The sequence below is a fragment of the Aptenodytes patagonicus genome, chromosome 10 (assembly GCF_965638725.1).
Source record: "Aptenodytes patagonicus chromosome 10, bAptPat1.pri.cur, whole genome shotgun sequence".
NCBI classification, from domain to species: domain Eukaryota; kingdom Metazoa; phylum Chordata; class Aves; order Sphenisciformes; family Spheniscidae; genus Aptenodytes; species Aptenodytes patagonicus.
Genome location: NC_134958.1, coordinates 4561722 through 4587961, shown reverse-complemented (window position 1 = coordinate 4587961; position 26240 = coordinate 4561722). Strand labels below are relative to the sequence as shown.

General features: G+C 39.6%; 1 protein-coding gene across 1 annotated transcript in view; it reads right to left on the bottom strand.

Moving 5' to 3' along the window:
* Positions 1–20439, bottom strand: part of SH3GL3 (SH3 domain containing GRB2 like 3, endophilin A3) — a 59960-nt gene extending 39521 nt beyond the window's left edge. Inside the window, exon 1 of the mRNA XM_076347881.1 lies at positions 20280–20439. Within this exon, the coding sequence (XP_076203996.1) occupies positions 20280–20324 (45 nt within the window). The 5' untranslated portion in view covers positions 20325–20439. The remainder of the gene's footprint in view (positions 1–20279) is intronic.
* Positions 20440–26240: the final 5801 nt, after the last annotated feature.

Here is a 26240-nt window from a genome sequence, read left to right as displayed (position 1 = left end):
TTATAAAGTATTGCAATGCCAGGTTCAGAAAATGCAATGCACCGTGAGTTCTAAATCATCTGCAAGAGTAAAGGTCTCCGATTAGAAGTCTGTCACTTAGACAAAATGTCATCAGTGCGTATTAAATCCTTCAATTTTTAAATGGGACTTGAGTCTCCTCCTCCCTTCAGATCTGTCAGCAGCAAAACACTTTTTGATTTAAGCTCCAGGTCAGACCCTGTAGCTCTACGAGGTAAGATTACTAGACAAATACACGAGCTAGAAGCATACAGAATGTTTAATGTTATTCTAGCAGGAAATGTTTAAAGGAATGTATTCCACTACTTCTAAACCTAAAAGGCTAAGTCCTTTCTCTTATAATGCATACAGTACTTCTTTAAGATAATTTTCTTTACTAAGTTTGACGGAAAATATTAAGCAATCAGTAACCATATGTAGATAATTTTGGCAAGACCCTCAACTGTAGTTGTAAAAGCACCATCTTTTATTTCTTTCCCATAACTTATAGGAGCTTTCTCAGCTTCCTAATTACACACATTCTTTATTCTTTTTAACCACTAGCACAGAGCTTACACTAGCTGATAATAACATGAAAAGAAATGTGTGTTGTACATTTAAAGGAAAAAAGAGCAGCTGTCAGAAAGCAGAAGTTTGATTCCAGAAACAGAGAGCTAGCACAACATCTCAACTGCAGAGAGATGCTTGCTCAACTGCTTGCTATTCCAAGCCATTCTGGCCAAAGGAGTTGAACTCCAGTAAAGAACAATTCAAACACAATTCTTCCCCCCCTCGCCCCCCATTCCCCCACAGTCTCTCACAAATGAGCTGGACCACCCAAGGATTAATGGAGCTTGTCATTAACTTACCCAGACAATCTGCTGTAGTAATACCATTATCCTGAGGATGGACTTTCACCTTTGGGTCCTATAGCTGAACTTGGGCATAGCCACTGCTTCTAGTGCTACAATTCTGAGACACATTGTGATTTGAAGTCTTTCCTTTGGATATGGTGATCTACCATCTCAAGTGCTTTAAACTTGAAATCCATAATCAGACTTGACATCCTTCCCAGGTACCTAAATAGGCTTTCTCATTGCACGCCACTAACACTGCAGTTCTCACTTAAACTGTTTGACCACACCAGTAGGATGAAAAAGCAAGCAACGCAGGCTTCACATAGAAATTTCTAAACCACAGTGCTTTTATTCTTGATGCCCTTGGCAGCTACTGAATTTTGGAGGCAGCAAAACCACTGAGAAGTACATTCCAGAAACTGAGTCCATCCCATTGCAAACTCATAGTTTTTCAAGATTTCTACATGCCTCCTACTCTTCCTTGCCAATCAATCCAACGTACTTGTGGCAAAATCCAGCCCCCTTCCAGAGACCAAAACCCTATTGCTAAACAAAGCCTTCATCTCCATGCCATTGTATAAATCACAGAGCTACGTAACTATCACTCATGCTTTCTCCAAACTTGTTCCAGATCTCTGCACAGAAAGGTTTCAGACTGCCCTTTGATGACTTCTAGCTATGGTCCTTCCAAGTAGCACTAAATGACCTTTCCTACTCACTGCAACTATTCAGACAGAACATGAGCAATTGTTTTGGACAAGCCCAAATAAATACAGCTCTGAGGCCAGTATTTCTACATATTACAAAACAGCCATTCCAGTTTGACAACCATACCTCGTCTTCAATCACATCTAAAAGAGCAGTGAAAAAGGACAGTGAGATACTGAACCCATAGAAAATGGAGGCCAATGATACGAATCAAACAGATCATTACACTCAGCATGGTGTTTATGAGCTTAAATTAAATGCATACAGATATTGAAGAAAACCAGTATCACGGACAAAGGACATTCTTGTCCATGTATAATAAAGTACAAGACTGTGGACTCTATAATGCGATTTTGCATTTCTATAGAGAGTGACTCATTTCGCACCAGGCGGTAACACGTCACAGTATTACTGAGCATTTTAGTCAAACTTGTCTGCTAAAGCTATTCTTTAGCACATGCATTGTACAACAAGAACTACTTTGTATTGCGAAACCTTGAACACTTTCCTGACAAACCTCCACTGTTTCCCAAAGAACTCGACACTGATGCCTACACATGCATTTATAAATTGGTAAATTGAAAGTAATCATTATTGTACACATCTCAAAAGGAAAACATCTACGTAAGAATTCAAATGTAATAAAATAAACGAACCTATCTAAATGTTTAGATGCAGACACATTATTTGCTCTGCGAGCGTACTTAAAAGACTATGTAATAAAGTGCGAGACTCAAGACTGTCCACTTTTCAGGAGAAGATACAAGTGCTTTTAATGAGAAAACCTGATTACACTGAAGTCTCTGACAAAAATTCAATCAACTTCGTTGATCTGAGAATTCATGTAACCAAGAACGATGACATACATGAAAGCATAAAGCTCCACACAGACAGAATCACTCTTTTACTTCAGTACTTCATTCTGCAAATCTAAAATACTGTTCCCTAATCTGTTTAAAATCTTGCTGTTTGTGGAAGTGACCATATCCTAAAAACAGAAGTATAAAGACTTCAAAGAGCCATTAAAAAAAGAATTAAAAAAAAAAAAAAAACCTGTCGTTCATATCCTTCCTCACTTTTCCAATTTCACTGACTCCTCACTCAGTTCCAAACTTTTGTTAAAGAAAACATTCTGAATTTCTTTGAAAAGTAAAATTTGGGGATTTTTATTCCAAACTATGATCTGTTCGGCACTTGTTTATCCAGCCAGAAAACACTGAGACAGCATGTGCATGAGCACTGCAGACAAGTGGTGGCAGCGGGTGCATCACACAGAGGCAGTCCTTCTGCAGGGTGACAAAGTACCAGGAGCAAGACCCAGCGCTGGGTACGCACCCTGCCAGAACCACTTCCTGCCTCTTGTTAGGCATCTTGTTTCAGGTGTAACAACCGGGCAGTATTTCGTCCCCTTTACTCTGCATGGAGAGGAGCTAGAGCTGTGAGTGACAAGTTACACGCAGACTGAGTTCCACTGGCTGTTATCACATTAACACTTCTTCCTCCCTCCACAAGCTCCTGGTGCAAAAATTCACTTGGCAGCAATACAATCTTGATTTGGCCTTAAAACAATCCCTCTTTCTAAAGTTGTTCTCTGTGCTGGTAAAGAAGGTGTGGCTTCCTTTTGACATATTCATATATGCCCACTGCGAAGATGAGAAAGGGTGATTATGCTATAAAACAAACCCCTTAAAATTGGAGATTTAAATAACCCCCTTTGCACACTTCCTTTCCAAGTAATATGAAGATCTTTCATATTATCTTCTTTCTTACTTCAACTCCTGTGCGATTTAAGATGTTTCTACATTAGACGTCTCTCATGACTGAATTTAAAGATTGCTTTTACAGATGCTAACAAGTAATTGTCAAAGTGGTCCCTTACGACATTCTGTTTTGCCCAAAGAGTATTGAGAGAACATGAAAAGTTATACCACATTTATTTTTTACCGGTTAGTTTTCCTCTTGCTACCGCTAACATCCTTTTACAACTTTACCCTAACTTGTATCTCTGTTCTACATCATTTGTCACACGAGTCCTTACTCTAATGGAGCAGAACTTCCTTCCTCTGATACTCCTCACAGTTGAATTAAGGGCCCTCTTTCCTCTACTCAGAAAACGTACATTCCCCCCCACCCCCTTCAACAGCATTCTCAGTTTTCCGCTGAAGTCGGACTGAAGACACTCACATCTCATTGTGTAAGCCCTATCACTCAAAGGATTTGCAGGTTATATGGCTTAGGGTGCTGCATTCACCAGAAACATTCCTTTTACCTACATCCAGGCTAACCACCATTTTAGTTAAAACACTCATTTGCCCTGTTTGGTCTACAGGCTTGCTGGAATATGGATAGATCTTTTTGCCTCCTTTGTTTGCCCTCACATGATTATTATCATAATCCTGATAGTCACCACTGAACCCAGGGGGAACTAGTGGCAGAGATCTCTTGTTGGCTAATCATTCAGAACATCAGTAAGATACAAATCATGGTTTATTCTACTCTGAATGTGAACAAAACATTCTAATATTAAGGTATTTTTCCACAGCAGCTTAGCCTTCTCTAAATCCTTTTCCTCCCTGTTGAGACATTCCCACCACTTCCTTTGCACTGGCACTAGCTCTCGTGCAACTACACGATGAGCTGCTTCAGTGAGTTAATCCACCTGAAAGCTAATCACACATTTGAGACAGAGTAGTTTTCAGATGGATAAGCTGCCTCCGTCAGCTTAGTGTGTGATCACACAAGCACTCAGAGCTGACTCAAGGAAGCGGGCAGGACCTTACTCTGGGGGCAGAGAGAGGCTACGATGGCCTAGATTTAGGGTGATGCAAGTTGCCATGCAACTGCATCCTCAAGTCTGATGGCATCCAGCTGTTAAAGCCAATTCCATAAACATAGTATTTGCATATGCAGTGGAAAGCTATGCGTACAAAAACCAATCTCACCATCCACTGAGGTAGTCTGACTTCTTTAATGACCTCTCTGTCCTAAACTAAGTAAGCTTTACATTACCTTGTCCATTCGATACCTCTTCATTTCTGTCCTCTTCACATGACATCTAGCAATTGTCACTCAGTCTAGTGAAAATCTACGCTTTGCCTTATTCTAGAAAATGTTGGGATATTGCCAGTCATAGTTCTGGAAGAGTGCACTACTTTGATTCATAGCTTCTAAGAAGAATCTATTGCACCTCACGTTCCCAGAACATTGTCTGACCAATTCTAGCACAATGCCCTGGAATTAACCCCAGAAAACGGATCCTTCGCTCTTTTCTCAGGTTAAACTACCCTAGCTTATTTGGGCAAGATGGCTCCCACTGGCTCTTGCGAAAGCTAACATTAAATACATCACCGATTATAGCACAGGCCTGAACTCAGGAGGGGATCTATCCAGCTTTCAGCACATGAACAGTCCCAGAGCTACCCATGGATGTAAAGCTGAGCAAATGCTTCAAGGCTTCATGGAACCAAGGCCCAGTGTATTACCTCGTAGCTGGGTCTGGTATGAAGTCTGACTTGGTAAGAGTTCTTACAGAACAGCCAGTCGCAGCATTTTTCTGTTAAAGTAACATATGCTGGTGGTGTTATTTCTTTCACATCACTTGAAACAAAAAATTAAATCCTAGTTCTTCAAATAAGAGAGATCAGTCAACACACAAATCGTAGCTTGCATGTGCAGAATAGGCAATTAAAATCCTTAAAACATTTAAATTATTTTTTCTTCTTGAAAACACTTAACCGCACTGCATAATTCATGAATATCCAGTTGCCCTCCTGCATTTTCCATGACCAGAGATTTCTGCTTATTAGACGGCTTTACTGAAAACCCATTAAAATAAAAATCAGCTGTGGTCTAAAACTATAGTTCAATATTTATTCCCCCCCCCCCCCCCCCCGCCCCAAGGCTGAGGACCTTGGGCCTCCTTGTCAGGACACCAAGCACCTACCACCTCTTCCTGACTTTATGCCTTAAGCACATCCTCAATGCCCACATGCAACACTAAAAAGATCACTTATTCACAACTGATGTCAGAGAGCCCTGTCAAAGTAAGGGCTAGGAAAAAGTCAGGGGTTTTTACTCACTTTTTGGGTTGACCTAATTCTGATTTCTATAAAGTCAGAATACACTTACATCACCTTCACTGAAGTCAAACCTATCTCATTATACATTCAACATCACAAGCAGTAAGTATGAGTCTTAGAAATTACCTGGCAAATACTTTTAAGTGCCAATAAAGACCAACCACAGGGGAAATAATGTAGGCAAGATGTGGGCACTTTTAATAGTGATTTACAGCTTTAAGCTCAAAGCATATGTATTTAGGTTAAATATTCTTAAAATTTGTCTAAGTTCAGAGCTGTGAACGCTAAAAGATACGCTGCAAATAGTTAAGAATACCATTTTTAATTTTTAGAAGTTACTATACAACTATGTATTTATCTAAAGTAAAAAGTTCTTTGGCAGCGCCATAGTAAAGTGACAGTTTTAGTGAATCCATTATCAGTAAAAAATGTGGTCAAGATCATCCACTACAGAGTGCCAAGTGAGCTGTACAGAGGAAGCAGAACAACAAGACTGTCAACAGAAGTTGTACATAGCCGGATACACTAATGGTCGAAATCATAATTTTTGGTTGATGTGGTTTAGAATTAACTTCTCCCTACATTAGCATACTATTGCTCATCACCGCTCCAGCATAATGTTTATCAGCAAGTCTATCTTTTATGCATGAAAAGTGACAAATAATCTCTATTTATTGCTCCTTCAGAAACTACTTTCCATCAGGCAGTAATTCTTACGGAATTCCATTCCCACAGAATCAAGTTAGAGATTTGTCCTTCAATGTTATTAAACTACTGCTTACATTTTTTAGCACTTACACTAGCCTTGTGGATTTTATTAAGTCACTATAAAATGGATTGACAACTCCTTCTCTTACCCTTACTTTTTTACTGCACATTATTTCAAGTGGCATCATTCCTACTTTTTTGAGCAGTCAGTCCTGTAGTTTCCACTGCTTTTAGTACATTGTGAAACACCTACATTCTTCTGCCACGCAGTCGTCCCTGTTACTTGCTACTCAAGGCAATCCACCTGTTCCCGCTGTAGGCGGATTGCACACTTTCCCTTTGAATCAGCAAGATTTTTTTTTTCTCCTCTGCTTCAGAGGTTTCTTGTTTGTTTGTTTCTTTTTTTTAAAGCTATTTAAGCTGACCGTTTTCACAAGCCTTTAAGTTAACATTCACATTAGAACACTGTGAAGTAATGTGCTTCCTGTTCCTGGGTCCACTACAAAGGCAACTGAGTTTTTAATCATGCTACAGTCTCATTACTCAAATATTTTGAAAAATCCAACAATATGCTCCCCCAGCAGCTCTGCAGCACTGCTGACTTCGCTGGGATTCGTGTGAGCCCCTTAGCAACGATACCCATGGGAAAAACAAAAGGACTTATCTCTTTGCTAATGATGAGCAACCTGTGCTCATCATGAGTTGCAAAACCTAAATGGAACAAACAAGTCTCAAACACTCTTGTGTATCTGAAAGTTTTTAATAATCCATGCTCTTTTCATCCACTTAATGGAAAAAGAAAAACTCCAAGTATCACAGTGAAAAGTTTAAAAAAAAAAAAGAAAAAAGATTATTTTCGTCACTGTGTTCACTGTGACTAGTCCGGGGAGGAAGTCACTTGTACATTTTTGCCTTATTTTCATAACTCCATTTCAAAACATACTAGTGGTTTTAGGCAGCAACATGTTGTCACACGCAGTACCACAAACTAAAATGCAGTTGGGGATAATAGGGCTTCCCATCCACACTTCCAAGAAAGACACGCACTGTCCTGAATCTCCACGAGGCACAATTCTTTCTAGTGGTAACAGCAGCACTGCAGAAATGCACCGCTGACTTCATCCATGGGGACAAAGAACTTCCCTCAGCATGCACACAGAATTGTCTGTATTTCATGGTTATCAAACTTTATCAAATTCCATCTTTAAACAAATGACAGAAAACTGGAAAAATTTTCCAAGCGTAACTTACACACAGAACAACACACACCTCTGCAGAAATCCCCAATGAGCTCTGAAGCGCTAGTGCAAATGAGGTCAAAAGGCATTGTCCTCCTCTGTACTGGCACACGGCTTTACAGCAAGAAATTCCTACAAAAAAGGCAGTACATCCATCAGTAGCAAAACATGCCAAGTCCCATGAAACAGGAACCTTTAACCACAGCTGAAGAGATCGCTGAAGGGCAAACCTCAATCGCTAACAAACTCACTTGCAGTGAAAATGTCACAATTCTTGCATTCTTCAGACCAAACAACGCAGTAGATGTGGTCCTTTAATTGTCATATACGTTTGATCAAGATTTAAGAATATACATGTAGAATGTGTTCTTCATTATTAATAATGCAACTCTAAATTGCATAATACACAGAATCAGAGTTTTCCAAAATTTGAAATCGCTGCTTGGAAAAGCAAGTACAAAGAAAAGCAAGACTTGCTATTTTTCAAGCCCTTTAAGATGTGCCATGTAGAATGATGTGCGCAAATTAAAGCCCTGACTGACAGGAGTTCCGACAATATCTCCAGCACCTAATTCATTTTACAGTTACTTTTTGGATCATGGAAATATAGCAATTGAAAATTTTTTTTAATAACATTTCAACACTACTTTGAGCAATCCTTGTGAATGCACTGAACGCATCTTTGTAACTGCATTAATTTAAACGCACCGAAAGATGTAAGCTTCCAGGAATACTAGAAGAGGAAAAGAATTATAGACAGGCTTTTGCACAGCAGTATTTTCTGAGTAGTAATTACAACTGACATACCAACACTTGCAATTTCTGTATACCTAAGTCACTTAAATTTAAAAAATAACTGGCAAATTGACAAAAACTGAGTTTTATTTTGCACCAAGCTAGAACAGCAATTTCGTCCAGACCATGTACTTATTTCAGTCACCTGCTAGAATAATAATATGCATTGCTAGAATGAGTGTCAATGCTGGTGTGTTTTACATGTTCCAAGTGATGAACAAAAAACATAAAATTTACTCAGTCTCATATACACTGGCAACAACTGAACATCTGCTGAAGGAATAACTTAGATGATACACTACGAAAAGTAATTAACAAAAGTAATTAACAAAGCAAGCAGTTACTATTTTGGATCATAAAATATGTAATGTTCCAAAAGAATACATATAATCTTCATAAACAAACAACTTCCACCTAGGCTTTTCAAAAACTATAATTTTTCCAATTTCGTATAATTTTGAATAAAGCATCACAGAAATCCACAACACTTGGCAAGATGAGTTCATAAAGTTTTGCCTTTTTTTTTTAACAAAATAATTTCCTCATTTTCTTAACAAATGTAATTTTGACATAATCCAAAAAAAAAAAAAAAAAGCAATTCCCAGAAGCATTACGACTTTTGTGCAAGAGCAGCTATATTTATGTGCATCTTTTCCCCTTGTATAAATGAACTTTTTGTTCATCAGATAGAGTGAGCTGTCCTAGTCTTCTGGCTGCTTCCCAAATGTGCTGATAGACAAAGAGGTGCTAAGTGCAAAGCCACAAATCTGTTACGCAAGCCATCAATAGCACAAGACTTCTCCATCTGAACTTGTTCTTTCTTCTTTGCAGCAGGGTGCAATCCCACACTAATCTGACTAGAACTCAGAAGTACAACAATAACTAATGAAGAAGCTTTAAAGACTGCTTCCACAAAGGTCATGTCAAAAAAAGCAACGTAAGAAGCAACGAATATATCTCAAAGAAACCATGTAATTCAGCCTAGACCTCTGACAGAGTCAGCCACCCAGGGCGGCACTGCTCAGGGCAAGTGTCATTCCACACAGTGAATCTTCAGCTCTTCTACAAGCAATGTTTGCTCAGACATGCAAGTCTGGAAACTGAAGGGGAGATTTTTTTTGCCTTCTAAGAATGTCTTGCAAATATATTTCGGGTAGAGGCTATCTATGAGGAGTTTTTCTGTCCAAAGGCTTAAAGATGGTGGGGGAGGAAATACAGGTTATATATACACACTATATTTATACATAATAATGGAAGTGCTATCATCAATTTCCATTTAACCACAGTAAAACTGGGGCCTGGAACTTTCAGAGATAGAGAGAGGTTAAGACAGTTCACACCCATGAGCTTTAGGGATTTTCAAATTTCAACGTGTTTCAAGATTTTACTGATATTATATTAACTCTAAAAATAGAGACATACTTCAAATTGTTGAACAGTTTTTCCCGTTAAAAAAAAAAGTCCTTTGTTCCACCTTTGGAAAGAAGCTGGAAACAAGAAAAATATTCTTCCACCACAAACAAGTCACATCCAAAAAACCTGCTGAAGCCTAACGACCTTGCATTTACCCACAAACAGCAGCAGAACATTGCAAACACCTGCTTCATTTGACCTGCACAGACCACAGCTCTTACACCAGACAGACACAGTTGTCATTTCATGACTATAGTAGATAAATCTATGGGATCCTGACTTTTGAACATAGATCATCGATTTCATCACACTAATAAACAAGAATACAATGTCTCTGGGAAATTAGATCACCTCACACTAACATAGGCATTTAGGTTGGGCCAAATCTGCAATTGTGGATGCTTCTGTTTTCCTTTCCATTTGTGTTACCTTATTCACATCCTTGTTTTACAGATTATTTTGGGGGCTCAGTGATTCCACCAAAGCAACCTCATCAGAGTTGAGGAAGTAAAAAGCAGAAAATATTTCTAGTATATAATAGTCTGCTCACCTCAAATTCTACCATTCACTGTCTCCTTCAACTGGTTTCAGTGGGAGGACTGAACTAGGCCTTTAGTCAAAAGCTTTCTTATGTCCCAAATATATTTTTGACGAATCACAGGAATCGTAAGACCTCAAATGGAAACTGCTTGGTTTGTTTTCCCCACCACCTAAATAGATCCAGAACATAGTTTTTATTGTTTATCTCAATGAAAGTGCATCATTATAAACCAAGAATATCTAAATGGAGAAAATCTTAATAGCTTATGACCATATAAAATATCGCAATGACTAAACACCCAAGATAATTTACTAATGTGTAAAAAAAAAAAAGCAAAATAGATATGTACTTTGTAGAAACCATACAAGATCCATTTTGCTGATATAAAAGGCTACACTCCCTCTAAGTATATGAGGGAATCGCAGAAAAATACCCCCAGTAGAAAACACAGTCTGAGTTCTTATGTAATTAAAATAGTTTTACATAATGAAAGGTAAACAAAGGAATCTCTCCAAGAGAGCATATTAAATGGCAGCATGAAGTTGGGACAACTAACTTCTAAAAACTAATTATGAGTGTAATGGCAAATGGAACAGAGAAAACAAAGGGTCAGAGACTGGAACAAAACAAAACAAAAAAAAGCTCACACAAATCAGTTAAAAGTAAGAGCCAACTTTCTTCACGGTATATTCATTCAGGTAGCCAAAGCCAATTTATCATCATTTTCCGATAGTCTTCCCCACACAATTAAACATTCTCCCTAAGCTGTGTCACAGAATAGGTTTGCAGACTGCACACCTAATTTCTTGAAGAATCAGGCACAGAAGCTCCCGACGCAAACACTAGCGGCCAAACCGAGTTTCATCTTGCTTCTTACAGGTGTACAAAGGATGAGTACCTCCTCCACCTTATCTGTCGGTACTACACATACCCACAGGGGCAACCATCCACCATGCTCCGGCATCAACCATTTACAAGTCTGGCAGCGGAGAAACTTTTGGGTTCATCAGTGCCTTCAGCCCCTTTGCGAGTAGTGCTCCTGTACCTGGCCCACTCGGAATAAATGAAAGCAGTAACCAAGTGTACAGTTAAGAGAGAAAAACCTATAGAGCTTACTTAGGGAGTATTCAGATGCTAAAGCTGTAAAACGATAAACAGTTAATCTTAAAGGTAAGTAACAGTTGCTATGTTCCAGTGCCTCCAGGCAGACATCCAAGCAGCTTACACCAAAAGCAGAATTAATCCTGACGTCTTTAAAAATTGTATTATTTTCTTTGGAAGGAATTTCTAGACAGCAGACTGGAACTGCTGGTTCTGAATTGATGAAAAGTTATAGTCTTTGATTCATAATTTACTTTAACAGGGTTTCTTCCCCTGCCACCATGCACACACCTACTGTGACCCAGAAGCCAAGCTGACAGGTGCTACATTCTCTGCGGGAAAGAGAAAGCGTTCCCATGTTTGTGGCATTCTCTGACCATGCAGACGGCACACGCACCAAATTGCACTTTCTAGCTCTCTCAACAGGACTGCGAAAGGGAAATTCACAATTTTGAATCAAAACAATGACTTTCTGACCTCCAATCCCACATCTTATTTACGGCACTAAATAATTTTTTTCCCCCCACTTACTCTCTGCTGGGGAGGTATAATTATCTGAAAATCCTAGTTTCTAAAACATTGCTTGCCAGTTCCAGAGGGGTATTAAAAACAGTAAAGTTAAGCAAAAATACCATGTTCAGCCCTGCTGAACTTCGAGTCAGTGGAATTACACCACATTTATATAGAAGCTTTAATCCAAACTCGTATCTACATTTCATATTTATCCATACATCTTATGCAAAATAAAGGAGAATTTAAAAAAAAACCCACAGTGAATGACATGGTTCTTCTACACACCTTTTCAAACCCCAACAAAGTTTGAAAGCAGAATTTCTAATGACTGGACATTGCATCTATAGTCTGGAAACACATAATCTACTTTTGGTTCTGCCACTGACCAGCTCCTTAACCTTGAAGTCACGTCACCTTCAAGTACCTTATTTATTTGCATCTGTACAAAAAAGAATGGGAACAGCGAGACCTACCTGCATTTGCAAAGCACTCACAAGGGAATAAAGGGGCTGTTACTACCTAGGACCATTTGAACTTGGTTTTAATATTTTATTTCTTTTTCACTTGGTTAAACAAAAACAAACAAACAAACAACTTACAAAAACTTTTCCCCACTTTTTCACCTTAGATCTGTAACCTGACTGCACAAGAACAGAACCACTTCCAATCACAGAAAACAGAATTTTAGAACCCCTTGATTTCCTTTGAGTCCTGGATTCTTATAATCATGTTCAGTTCGTAACCAGGCTAATTTCACTGCAGTCGTTGCAGTTCATTAAACACAGGTACAGTATCAAAAATGTGATTTAATTAGGGTAGTACAGAAACAGAATTAATTCTCATCAGAGGCTTGGCATTGTCCTTTGAATAGAAAGCATGTAAGGCCAAGTTATTTTTGTGTTTCACATACACAGCTGTTGATATTTGAGATGTTGCAAGAAATTGACTGGTATATTCTCCCATCAATGCATATAACTCTTAATAACTTTAATAATAGAAACATGTACACAGTGATAGGACACTAGGGCTCCACAAAATAGAATTCAAGCTGTAATCTAACATTTGATTAGCCCTTTTCTAACCGGACTTGTTAAAAGCATTGTTAAAACCTGCATCTTCAACTCTCAACTAGTCATAAAACTCCAGCAGTGGCTTCCTTTCCATGAACAGGAAAGAGACTAACAATGAGAACACAGCACAGTATTAGGCTATCGCAATATACTGGGGTGAAAGTGGCATTAACGTAAATAGAAGCAGTTTGTTCTTAACAATATCATTATAAGACAAAGTTTGGGTTTTCTAGGGTTCTTAACAGAAGGTATGAAGAACAGGACATATTTTGTAACTTGAATTACATGCATGCTTACAGAAAGTGTTGGTGTTTGGATGGCACAACAGACAAAACGTTATATAAAAACCACTTCTATTCTTCAGCAATAGTGTGTTCTGGAACTGCAGCTATATTGTGCCACTGAATATATACAATTTCTTACCTTAATAGGAAGCAAGCACTTCGACTGAGGTTTTACAGGCCAGATTCTGCTCTCAGTTATACAGTTATGCTGCACACTCCTATATAAGAGACCCTTCCTTGAGCCATCCCAGATTTCTGTCAGTATAACTAAGCAGAATTTGTCCTCCTATATGTATATTACAAACTGTGTCCCAGATTCTGTATAGGAATGCAACTTCTTGGTAGAATGTATCTGTTCAAGATATTTAAGCAACTTCGAGTAACACTTCGCAAATGAGGCTAAAGAAGATCTTAATGCAATGCTGTTGCTGTGCTTCACTTGTCTATTTGTTTTTCAGCATTGCAGGATTCTCAAGAGACTGCACTGCAATATATTACCCAGCATGTGCCGCAATGACTCAGGCAACAGCATGAATTAAGGATGGAACGCCAGCTCTCACTCGACCTTTCAGGATGCCTGTGCAAAACTCTTCAGCAAAGCCAAGAATCTATAAAAGGAGATGTGTTAAAGGAGAAAGTTCAGCTTCCATTCCATTATGCGATACTATTTTCTGTTGCAATGCCATGAGATTTTTATATATAAGTATTTTATGTGTAAAGTATAACTAACCTCCTTCCAAATTGTAGCTGCATCTCTGCTAGATTCCCAATTTACAGCGTTGTAATCCATCTATTGCAAGCTTTGAGAGCTCCATTGTTAAAGGTTGCAGAGGCATATGATTGCTATCTTCTGCTAATTTGTATGCTGGCTGAAGCACTCAAAGTTTCTTTTTCCTACAGTTATGCCTTACTGGCCGGCTACTTAACAGATGATAAATACAATTGTAAATATAACTGTAAACCTGAATCTTGAGAGCTAGTTTTCCCCTCCTCCCAACTCCATGAGATATATTTTTTAATACTGAAAATCACCTCCATGCCACAAGGAACCATCTTCCTATTTCCTACCTATTAGCCCAATACTTCGGTCCTAGGAAGCAAGCTTCAGTGTAAGCAGGGTGGGCTGCACAACCTAAAGTCAGCCATGTAACTCAAAAGTGAGCGAGTTAGCCTTACTAATGCCAAAGGAAGAGGGGTGAAGTGCAGATTACTGCCCCCTTACTGCGCACACCCCTCCTACCCCCCCCCCAAATCCATGCTGATCTTTGGCACAGCACCACGTTTCCCTCCCTTTTATTAATAATTTTGCTTTGAAAGAAAGTGCAAAATGAGGACTTCTTTTGCAAGCACCAAGTTTTCCACCAAAAAAGAAACAAAAAAAAACCCGAAAAAACCAACAAATACCCCCCCAAAACCCAACAAATACTCCACGAACTAACAAGTCTTCAAAGACACAAACCCTCAGCCTCTCCTCATATCATCTTAGGAATTTAAGATGAACAGTGTATCATCTACATTATAGTTTTATAATTACTGGATTGCATAACAACAGTCCCCAGCCATGACACAGGTAAAGACAAACAATACTGTCTAATTAGATATCTACATATACATAGACAATAGAGGAATTTTATTTTTTGTCCTTGCCAGTGGCTGAGGGTTTACTCTCCTTTCTGAAACATGTATAAGAAGCATAATTACCCATTTCAGAACATCTCAGACAATAAACTAATGTCCTAATGTTCACCACTGTTCTACCCCCACAAGTCTGTAAGATTTGCAAAAGAATACATCCAATTTTCTAATAAAAACTAGGAACAGGATAGAAGCTCTCTCTCTCTCTACTAAGGTCTTGGATTCATCATGCCCAATTCAGGTTGGATGTGAGAGGACAGTCCATCTGACAGATGGTATGATAACAGCTTACAGTCCTAGGAAAGAAATATATCCGCATGTAGTCAATAAAGAGTTTCTCTTCATGTCTCACTGGCAAGTTCAGGTTTTCTTTGTATAAAGTTTGTCTCTTCCTCAGTTTACCAAAGTACTTCCTTTGCTAGCAAGCACTTGTGTAAATAAAGTTTTTGTGTATTAACTCAATGTCAACATGGACTTTAAAAGAGGCTTAAATATTATGTCTAGGCTAACAGAAAAGAAAAATAGTCAGGAGAACAAAAAGAAAACCACACAACAAAACCCAATCACAAGACTTATTCTGTCTGGGGAACAAGGTCTTGATTCTGATCTGGTCTTCATTCCAACAGATTGGATCAAAATGCCACATAAATCAATGGAGTAAAAGAAGAAATCTGGGAGAGAAGCAGCAGCATCCCTGCAACTGTTGGCGATAGTCAAAAGATTAAAAAAAATTTAAAAAACAGAAAAAGGCCTCTAAAAACATTGCTAAAAAAAGATGCAGTACTTGAAAAGACAAATGCCATTCAGGGTATGCAAGAGACAAGAGCACAGAGCGTATACTTTATTACACTAAGTTAAATCACTTTCAGAAGACAAAAAAAGTTGTAACAGATTTTGATTGTTTTGGTTAGAAAAATCTGCTCACCCTTAGGATCGATCTATAGACAACAGAGCCAGCTCCTGATTCACACTCTCTTGGAGCCTCTCTTTCTTCACTGACAATAGGAGAAGGTTTAAGAAACCAGTCTGCATAGGCTAACAATAACTGTTGATGCCTACATTACAAATAAGACATTCACAATAAGTGGTAGTCATGTGTTTCCTCAAAAAAGTATTAATTTCTACCACTGCTGAGAAGCTAAGCCTAAGAAATACACTGTGAATAAGCTGTTGATAATGAGACTGCTGCTATACACAGACTTTAGCTAAAATTAATTTTAAAAAAGACACAAAACACGTGAATGAAGGTCAACAGCAGATTTCCTATGCCACCATCGTGGCTGAGCTTTCAAAACACCCTACAGGAGGGAGGTTCTCAACTCACTAGCCTCCAACTACTTTGAAAAAATCACATATCTTTACACCGAGATACTAGCCTGGCTGCAGTTTTAGAGCACAGCAGAAATTATAATAGCATCTGCTGCCTATTAAGGCTTTCTTGTTCACTCTCTACACTTACTGCTTTTCTAAACAGAAACACCACTCTAAAAATACTCCCAGTATGCATCAGAAGATGCAGTCCTCCCACCATCTGGGTTATCCCACATGCACAACCACCACGAGAACAAGGCCTACAAAAACAGTAGGCAGAGATACACCCACCTACATCAAAAGGTTTCAAACTGAAAACAGGAAAACAGATAAGATGTGTCAGAGGCTGAAAGCAACAGAAGACAAATTTTCATCACGAACAGAACTCCCTGAAGGTTAATTAAAAAAATTCTATTTGAAAATACATTAAAAAAAAAAAAAACATAAAAAAAGCTGAATTCCATGAGACTTGCACATGAGTTAATCAGCTCTGAGAAACAGCCTGACCTCACTTATCAGCCAGTGAGAGGTGGTAAGATGCCACACAGGTTCTGCTTGGTATTTCATTAGTCAAATGAGTTATACTCAAGGGATCATTGCTGACATTAAACGGACAGAATGGAAGCGATCCTCATTCCAGTCCACTTGAGTGTTTCAGTTTAAACTTATAACCTAAATAAGAAGCATAGTAAAGAAAATTCTAGTGTACCTGAAAGCTATTATCTGTTACATAACAGATATATAACCTTTGGGTTATATATAAGCTTTGGGTCTATCAGTTCTGTGACGCCAGAGGAAGCAGTTATTAGGGTACAGATAACGGAGCAGAATTGCAGCTTTATATATTGGAATACATAGAAAAATAGTCAAAATGCCACTCAATCTGAGGTGCAGAATTTACTGTAGTAATTCCAACAGATGCTCATAACTCAAGAGTTGTCTTCTGAATCTCACTACAAGATACTTAGGTGAAAACCTATACACACACGCTATTTTCAGTGGAAAAAAAAATACAATCGGGTAAAAAATTCTAGGAAAACACCATCAAGAACACTTATTGTGAATTAATGGTTTACAAACAGAGACATGGTGACTTTTTATTACACCAACCAAATCTGCAAAAGCGTGTCATGCCTGATTTTGGTGAGGGCTTTAGAAACCACAAAAAGTTAGCTGCTGACCTTTTATAAAGCAAACACTTATTTACTTAACTGTAACTTTAGATAAACCAAGCTGGCATGCACCAGACAAACATCCCAGAAACCTCAACTGCACGTATAAAATTCTAAGTATTGTTTGCTTTTTTCCTGGACTGTATAAACTTAGAATTTAAGCCTACACACAAAGGTAATCACCACCAGTTTACCACAAAAGCTGCACATAAAGACACACAGAATAGGCAGGCTTTTTACAAAAACAAAACAGAAATGCATTTCTTTTGCAAAAAACAGTTCTGCAACAATTAAGTAGTTCAGCTAGAGTATACAGAGCTACAGATAACTCCATTTATTTTATTTTACTTAATCTTTCTATAACTATGTATCTATATTACTCCATATTTCAGTTAGAACTATGATTTATTTCAGTTGAATAGAAGTCTATTTTAGCATGGAAACAGTATCTTTTGAAAATATATGGATCTTGTCACTTCTTTGATATTTATTCACATTTCTGAAGGAATTGTTAAATACAGATTGTCTTAACCCACATGCTTCATCCTTCAGATTTTTTTTGTCTTTAGGTTCTGTCAGCCTTCAATATTATTCTTATTCCTTAATCACATGTCCTGGCACAAGTCTCACTCCCTTCAGTATTCCTCAATGTCCTCTGGGAAATTTGCCAGTTTTTGTCATCTGCCTCCATTCTCCTTTGGGAACACTAAAGGAATTAATGTCATTCTTTCCCCAAGCAATGCCTGTCTTTGCTGTTAAGTTACCCTTGGCATCTCTCATCTATTCAATACACAAAGGTGTATGTCTCCTTAAGTGATCCTACAGTACTTAGAGATTTAACAAACTTTCTGTTGAGAAATACCTCTTTCATGCTCTGCATTTGCTTGTTTTAGCATTTTGTAGAAGAATTTAGCTGAAAGATGGAGTGCCGATATTTCCCTTTTGCGTGTTTCACTTTATTTTTGTTAGTTTCAACAACTGTTTAGTTTGTACCTGTATATGTATGGGCATGACCCTGTCTCTGTGTGTCAGAGATAAATAGATCCATTATTTAGACCTGGATGTTTTGATCAACTATATATATATGCTATTTCTTCTGTTATTTTTTCCACTACTACTTTGCCCAACATCTTATCTGAATTATTCCAGAATGAGCTCTTAAGAAGTGTCTTGTGTTTCCTTGAGCACCCAGAAAAATCCAATTCCAGTATCTTTTTCCTGCACGTTAATTTTCTACTGAAGAGGGACTTTTTCAATCAACTTATTTTAAATTCCTTGCTCTGTCCTGCATTTGAAAATAAGTGGAAAGTTTACCTTTGACCCACCCTGAGAAGAATACTATCCGAGTTACGCATCGTGGTTCCTTACTGTAATTAATACTGGAAGTCATACCACAACTTTTCAACAAACTCCCAGTCAACTTCAATATATTCTGTTATTCCTTTTTGCCATTACTACTACCTTTATCAGATCCCCTCCCTCCTTTTTTGTTTTTATGTTTACCTGACATCTGGGCAGGATTAAGCAACTTGCACTGTTACCAGTGGCTAGACGAGACAGCACTTGTTGTGGTTACTCTAACTTCCTCAGTTAAATACCTTCTGCTTCTTGAGTTACAAACTCGCCATAGCAAAGGCTGCATCACTTACCAGCATAAGTTAGGTGCAAAACAAGCCAAAACCTTTTATAAAGTATCCTTGGATTTGTTCACCCTGGGAGTCCCACGTTTTTCTCAAAGAAACAGTGAAAGTTACTAAAAGATTCATGACATTTTTCAAGATCAGTACATAACATGAAAGAAAGAAGACTACTGAAAATAAACATTAGATACAAATATTCAGCATCTCTATATCCAAACAAAGTGCACATTCTGCATTTGGGCTGTTGACAAGCCAAATACCTGAAGGAGGACCTAGACAGATGACAGCTAAGCACTCAAGGAACCTTTATTTTCTCCACTCTGACCAAGACAAGAGCAGTTACCCAATCTGACTGAATAGGTTACAGACACTAATTTCAGTACCACCAGTATCATTAATGAGAGCCAAGAGAAATACAGACCTCTTGGGCTTGCAACAAGCAAGCAAAGCCACCGAGGCTTCCAAACACCTTCAAGTGAGAAGAATCCCACTGCTGCTGCTTCCTGAGGCTACCATACCAACGTGGGGCTTTGGGTTGGCACTATCGTGCTGTGTAGTGCAACCAGTCCGCCTGCTTGACAGAAAGGGGTTTCTCTCTCAAGAGAAATCAGCAAAAGTATTGAAGAGAAGCACATTATAAAAGAGAAAAGAGAACAGGAGAGAAAGGGGTCAGAAGATGAAGGTTCACCGAGGAAAAGATAAGAGTACAGCATCTAGAAAAGGAGGGAAAACTCTAGAAACATATGATACCCTCTATAGAACAAATACATGGTATGCCAGGTAGGATAATAAACCAGTAGTTTGTGGAAGAACACCACAATGAACTCTTCAGGGGAAAGCTAGTACCCTTATGCTTACATCTTTAACTGAGGCCTCTGAGTACAAACACAAACCCAGCATTAAATAACAAATATTAATAACCAAAAGAAAGACCCGAAGCCCCAAGCAAAAGACGGAAACAGGCAACCCTCTCTTGTAAGGATCAACACAAGAGGCTAGGAGGCACTAACAAAAGGGAGGACCGGGAGGTAAAGCTGAAGGAAACGCTCCCCGAGGTGCCAGAGGGTGATGCCGCCACCTTAGAAGGCGAAGGTCGAGGAATCCGCTGCGCCTTGCGGCGGGCGGCCGGGAGCGGGCGCAGGGCGACCCGCCCATCAACAGCAAAGCCCCGTCTGGGGCTCTGCCACCGCTCCGGCTCCGGGAACTGCTCCCCTTACCTGGCTGGCTTTGTGAAACTGCTTCTTGAGCCCCGCCACCGACATCTTTCCCCCGCGGCTGCCCAGGCCGAGCGGCCGGCAGGTCCCCGCGGCTCCCGCGGCCGGCCCGGCCTCTCGCTGTGTCACCCGCACCTACAGCCCCGGCGCCCCGCGCAGATGGAAACATCGCCTTCCGAGCGGGCTCGGCGGCTGCCGCCCCATTGGCCGCCGCCGGGGCCCATGCAAATGACAGAACCATAGCCGCCTGCCCATTGGCCACTTGCAGGGGCTATGCAAATGACAGCGCTGGAAGACGCCCACGCTGCGATGTTGCATGGAGACAGCGGAGAAGGGGAAGGCGGCCGGGCGGGCGGCCTGCCTGCGGGGGGGCGCCGCGCCCGGCCCGGCCCGGCCCGGCCCGGCCCGGCCCGGCGGTGCCTGTCAGGCGGAGCCGAAAGGGTCCCTGCGCCCAGGTGGCACCACTGCTACAGCATGGGCATCCTTCCGATTACAAGATGCTTGAGCGTCAAAAGGCCTGTTAGCGCTCTGATTTCATCTAACTAGTCTTATTTCTAATAAGGTTCCAATTTTCTCTTTATTGGTCTCATTTCTTTTGTTTCCATGTAGCATCTCTAGTTGCGCTCATTCACCTCACATCTGTTATTATGCATCATAATTCAAGTGTACCTTTTAACACATGAAAGCTCTTGCAGTGGTCCAGAACGTGACTGGTTGGTGCTGTACAACAAAATCCACTTGGTAGTTTGACTCCATAGCTGCACTTATGCTGCTCAAGGTTCAGCAAGGCACGGCCTCCCACCGAACACCTCCCTCTCGGAGCAGAGGTACAAGAAAGAGCTAGGCTGAAAGAACGGTTCAGTTGTTCGCTTGGTTGGTATAGGATTGGTTCATTGTATGCTTAAATATGACTGCGTATCGGCAATGTGCTGATATAAATGTGAGATGTGGTCATGCCTACACTGGTAAAGTGCTTCCAGACTACACTTAGATTCTGGGGAAGATACGCTCTGCGGCATGCTGCTCGATCCTGGCCATAAGATCGCTTGGGAGCTATGATTCAGCTGAAATTTTTTGCCTGGACCTGGGAAGCAGTTTAGAGATAACCTTTGCCGGCTGCAGCAGGGCTCTGTGTTACTCACTGTCATGCTTACTGCATTTTTATTGGGCTGGGAGAGAAAAGCATTTCCAGAGTGTGTTATAGTTACTTCTCTGCAACAGCAAAGAGGACAATGGCTAAAAATACAAGAACTTTCAGAGTAATTGTCATGTTATAAATTGGGAGAAGGGAATCACTGTCCCACCTATTAGAAACAATTATGTACCATTATGAAACGAAGTGTAAAGTCATAACATATTCTGAGTTAAGGAACTCCTACTGGCTATTACTTGACAAAGGACTCTCTGTACTGGAGAGGCAGAAGAGACAAAAGAGAAAGCAAAGATAGCACCAGTCAACGTTTGCTCTGGAAGACAAACTGTGAGGTGAAGTCCTTTTAGGTTTTTGGACCAAGTAATGTTTGAGGGAGGTCTGCAATCCCCATCTGCTATCTGGTGCCACCTGTGTCTAGGAAAAAAGCATTTTCAGCTTTTTTACAAGTAAACATGATGACACCACAGGCACTTGATTTCGGCACCAATTTCTCCTCCTAATTGAAACAGGCAGCAAGATGTTAACTGTCCAGGCCAAATTGGGTATGGCTTAAATTAGTGACGTGTTTGTAGAGATCTCAGGTGAGAAAATAAAGCCTAAGCTAAGAAACCAGAGTTCTGTAAAAGGTATTAAAGCAACCTCTTAGTGTACCATGGAATTAGGGAGAGAAGGTGGCTTTGGCTAATCTTCGGCTTTAAGAAAGGGTGGACCAGAAGCAAAGAAGGACGGAGTTTGAAATAAGTCACTGTGGAGCGGAATCAATGGATTATGGAGTCACTGTGGCTGTTAGCTGTAAAATTGGATTAGATAAAGAACATGAGTAAGGCTATATGTCTACAACTACCTTTTTTTTTTTTTTATCCTGCTTGTAACCCAAGGGTAACAGCCATGTTGTCTCTGCTGAAATGACACAAGAATTTGCAAGTGGGAAATGCCCTGTGGAAATTCAGCTTCATAGCCTAATTGCTCAATGATACAGACAAGGTGAAAACCTAATTAGTGACCCAACTTGGATGGTCCAGGTGTTAATGATTTGGTAGAGAGACCCTGAAAAAGAAACTGATACTCAGTTCGGGTATAAGCAAAAGTTATAGCTTGTAGCCAGTAATATATGCTGGCTAAGCAATATGTAAGAGCTTTATGATCACGGACATAGTTATATCTCATGGAAAAAAGGCGTTGTGATTTGCTGGATGATATTCCTTAAGTTTTACGAAAAGTCACTAATTCAGTCTATAAAATGAGGGAAATCAGAAACTGTACAAAAACTATGGGAAGTGGTTCAGATAAATGCTGACATGATGGGGAAAAAAGCTTCTATTAAAAAGAACTGTTACAAGCAGAAGACAGGCCAGGGCATAGGACTACATGGGCATAGTGAAAAATGCTTCACAGATTCTGGGAAAGAGGAGGCCTTCAGGGCAACAGTTCTAGATGCCTGGATATTTAAACAACAATTACAGTCCCACTACTCAGGAAATCTCAAAGTGCATGAGAACAACAAATGATGGCTCCGACATGTTATTGTCATTGAATCAGATGTGCTAAAAAGGACAGTGAAATTGTACAAACTGAGAACTCCTAACTGGGCTGAAATCAAGGCAGTGACTAGAAAATATGCGCTGGCTACTTATATGGGAGAACTGGGCTTGAAAATTGGTCCTGTGAAATTCAAACAAGATAGATACTAAGATAAATGGATAAATTCATAATTCACTTGGATTTCAGTGTGGCTAATACTATGTAAAAAACACAGTCAGCAGAAACTCAGTCTGAAGATGTGGCAAAGAACCTTATAGGCGTTTGGTTTTCCATGAACAAATTACCTTACCTGTAAGAGCTGAAATTGCAATAGCAGCTATATGAAGTATTAGGTTTTCAGCAGAACGAAAACTAGAAATACTTAAAAAATGATCCAGAGGCATCTTAGCAGTTGAAATTATTTGGAATTTGAAGCAAACTACATACATGTTTGCTTGAATGTCTCTTAAGAATAATGAGAAATCTGTCAGTGAAATGTGATCTGGGTCTTTGGTAGTTACTGCCACAAAAGAAAACATCAAAAAGGGGAGGAAAGATGAGTTTGTGATGAAATTCTATTGGATTTGATTCTGGGCCACGCTGACTACCTAAGTAAAGCACTGATCTATTCCTTAAGGCTTAAATACTCAAAACAAGTTACTGTGCATCAGCTTACCTTGCAATAAATTTCTACACATGGCATTAGAAGGAGACTTTGGATGTACTTACCTGATCCAGAACAAGAATAACTACAGGGGAAACCAGCCTATTGAGTAACCAAGTATTGCTTACCATGGCCAAGGTCATTGAGAGAAACCTATGAGAGACCCATAAAGGAGGTTTTCATCTGTAGTTGAATTAGAGATTAGCAACCCCAAATTCTAGATTCCTAATAGAAAAATAAATGGAAACTACACATGAATTCTCTAAATGTTGAAGAAGTCTGATTTCCCAAACTTCATCTTCAAAATACTGGCAATGGGGAAGGAGAGCAAAAGCAAAAAAACCCCAAACGCTTACCTTTCTACAGGCTTTTGTGGCTTTCAGATATAAGGTGGCAGGCTCAGATATAAGGTTGTGTGCTCTTCTAAAAAGGTGGGACTTCATCTGGTTCCACAATTCTAGAAGAAAAAGGGGAATACTAAACTGAATTGACACTGATACTTGAGTATTGACCCAAGTAAATGAAGTAATGTATAACATAGTGTTCCAGAGTGAAATCCAAAGGACTACAGCACTGGATAAAATTGGTCCCAAATTTCATCCATTTCATTATTCTCCTGGTGTCAGCTCCCAGGTTTGATGTTGTAGGACAAACCCGGGAGCTGACACTGGGAAAACAATGCCAATAGCAAACTACCCCAATAACAAAGAAGAGAATCCTTCTGCAAAAAATGCCCAAGACAGTAAGGACATCTCATGAGCCTGTTTTAGCACCCTTTCTATATACTTAAAAGAAACAATTATTTAAAAATAAACAAAAAAAGTTGGTGATATGAAAATATGTTCATGTACAGGAGCAGGCTAACACTACGGTTTTGCTTCTAGAACATAAACAAGCAATTCTGCCTATTGTAGCACTTTCTGTGGAGATAAACTAGCTCAGGTATTTCTGACATGGCTTTGCATTGCAGTATACATTTCATAAGAAAGGGAAAAGAACAGGCAGTCTTCCCCACACAGCCAGGACTGACCAGGACTTGGAAAGCTCCCCGTTCCACACGGACACTTCTGGCAGTTAGAGCAGGAATATGTGACCCTGGGGCCGGTAGACACTCTGGCTAACCTACTTCATTTGTTTAGGATGCTTATGTTTGCTCCCCAGATCTTCTAACTAAATGTAGCTAGTGAATTACTTTTGGCATATGTGATTGTTATTCTCAAGCTGACTTTCCATATGTGTTGCTTTACCGTTATCCAGATTTTTGCTTCTCTTCTTGTCTCCTTCCTGTGTTTGTATTCCACACTCTTCTCCATGATCCTGCAGATACCTTCTATCCTCACTTACTTTCCTAAATCCATGGCTGTTGTTCTGCAAGTGTCAACAACAAAACAAAAGCTTGTTAGGTCTTACGCCATTAATTAATAAGCATGGTTCTAATTACATGTTTCTTTTAAAAAGACATACAAACATTTTAGATGAACTCAAAATCTAGATATAGATTTTTTTTAAATTACATATGTGTATACTATAAGTAGGTACTCTAATTTTGAAAACTCAACAAGCTACTTTTTTGTGTATGCAGCTCTGTCACACTGCAGCTTGTAAAAATTTTGCAATCCTAATCTTGCAAAGTATACTATGTGGATGGACTCCTGAACAGCTCCTACTTGGAGATCTTTTAGGTGCCTATGTTGTTTCTGGTAGCAGTAAAAAACTTTATTTTTTACTGTTAACATATACCTAGGCACTCAGTGCTCACAGACAACTCTAGACCGTTCAACAAAAATTAATTACATGTGTAAATTAGAATAAAGATGTGAATGTCCAAAAGTACTCCACAGTGGAGACAAGTCTGGAAATAAAAGAGTGTTAGTTAGTGCTAATCCTGGATACCCAGAGCATTTTTGTTTCCTCTGTGCTTGAGATTTCTAACTTGATATACCATTGAAAAAAACTGTAAGATGTTTTCCTTTGGGTAGGTCTATTTGTCCTAAATGGAAATATTTCCGATTTCTGACCAAATCGGAAAAAAACTTCATTTCAGCTTCAAATCTCGTCGTTTCCAGTACAGCAGCATTACTTCACACAAGCGCCTAGTTTGCCTGCTTGAGCCTCCCTCTCGGGCTGTATTCCCTCAAGGGACTACATCTCCCCTAATGCATCTGTGGCCATGTGAGTGCCAAGGTGAGCCTCTCTGCCTGTGCTGGGTCCGGGGAGCAGCGTATTGCACTGTGGGAGATGTAGTCTAAGCAGGAGCCCGGCCGGCGAGGGGGACCTGGGGCAGGAGCCTTCTTCATGGAGGTACAGCAAGGTAACAAATCCGTGAGAAAAGGCTGGGTTGTGAAACGGACCCACAAATTTTTTCACTAAGGATAAGGGGAAAAAAAAGCTTTTCTCTTGGAAAATACCAAAAAGAAGTACGTAGCCATTTCTGAACCGAAATTTCTTAACCTCTTTTCTGGGGAAGAAAAATCAACCTATTTTAAAACCTTGTTTAGTTTAAGGCAAAAACAAGTGTTGGTGTATCAGAAGTAACCACATAAGGAACATCCCTCTTTTTTGCTGGCCTTTGTAAAGTAGCTGTGTTCCTTCTTATAAAAGAGTAAGGCAAAATAAACCGTAACTT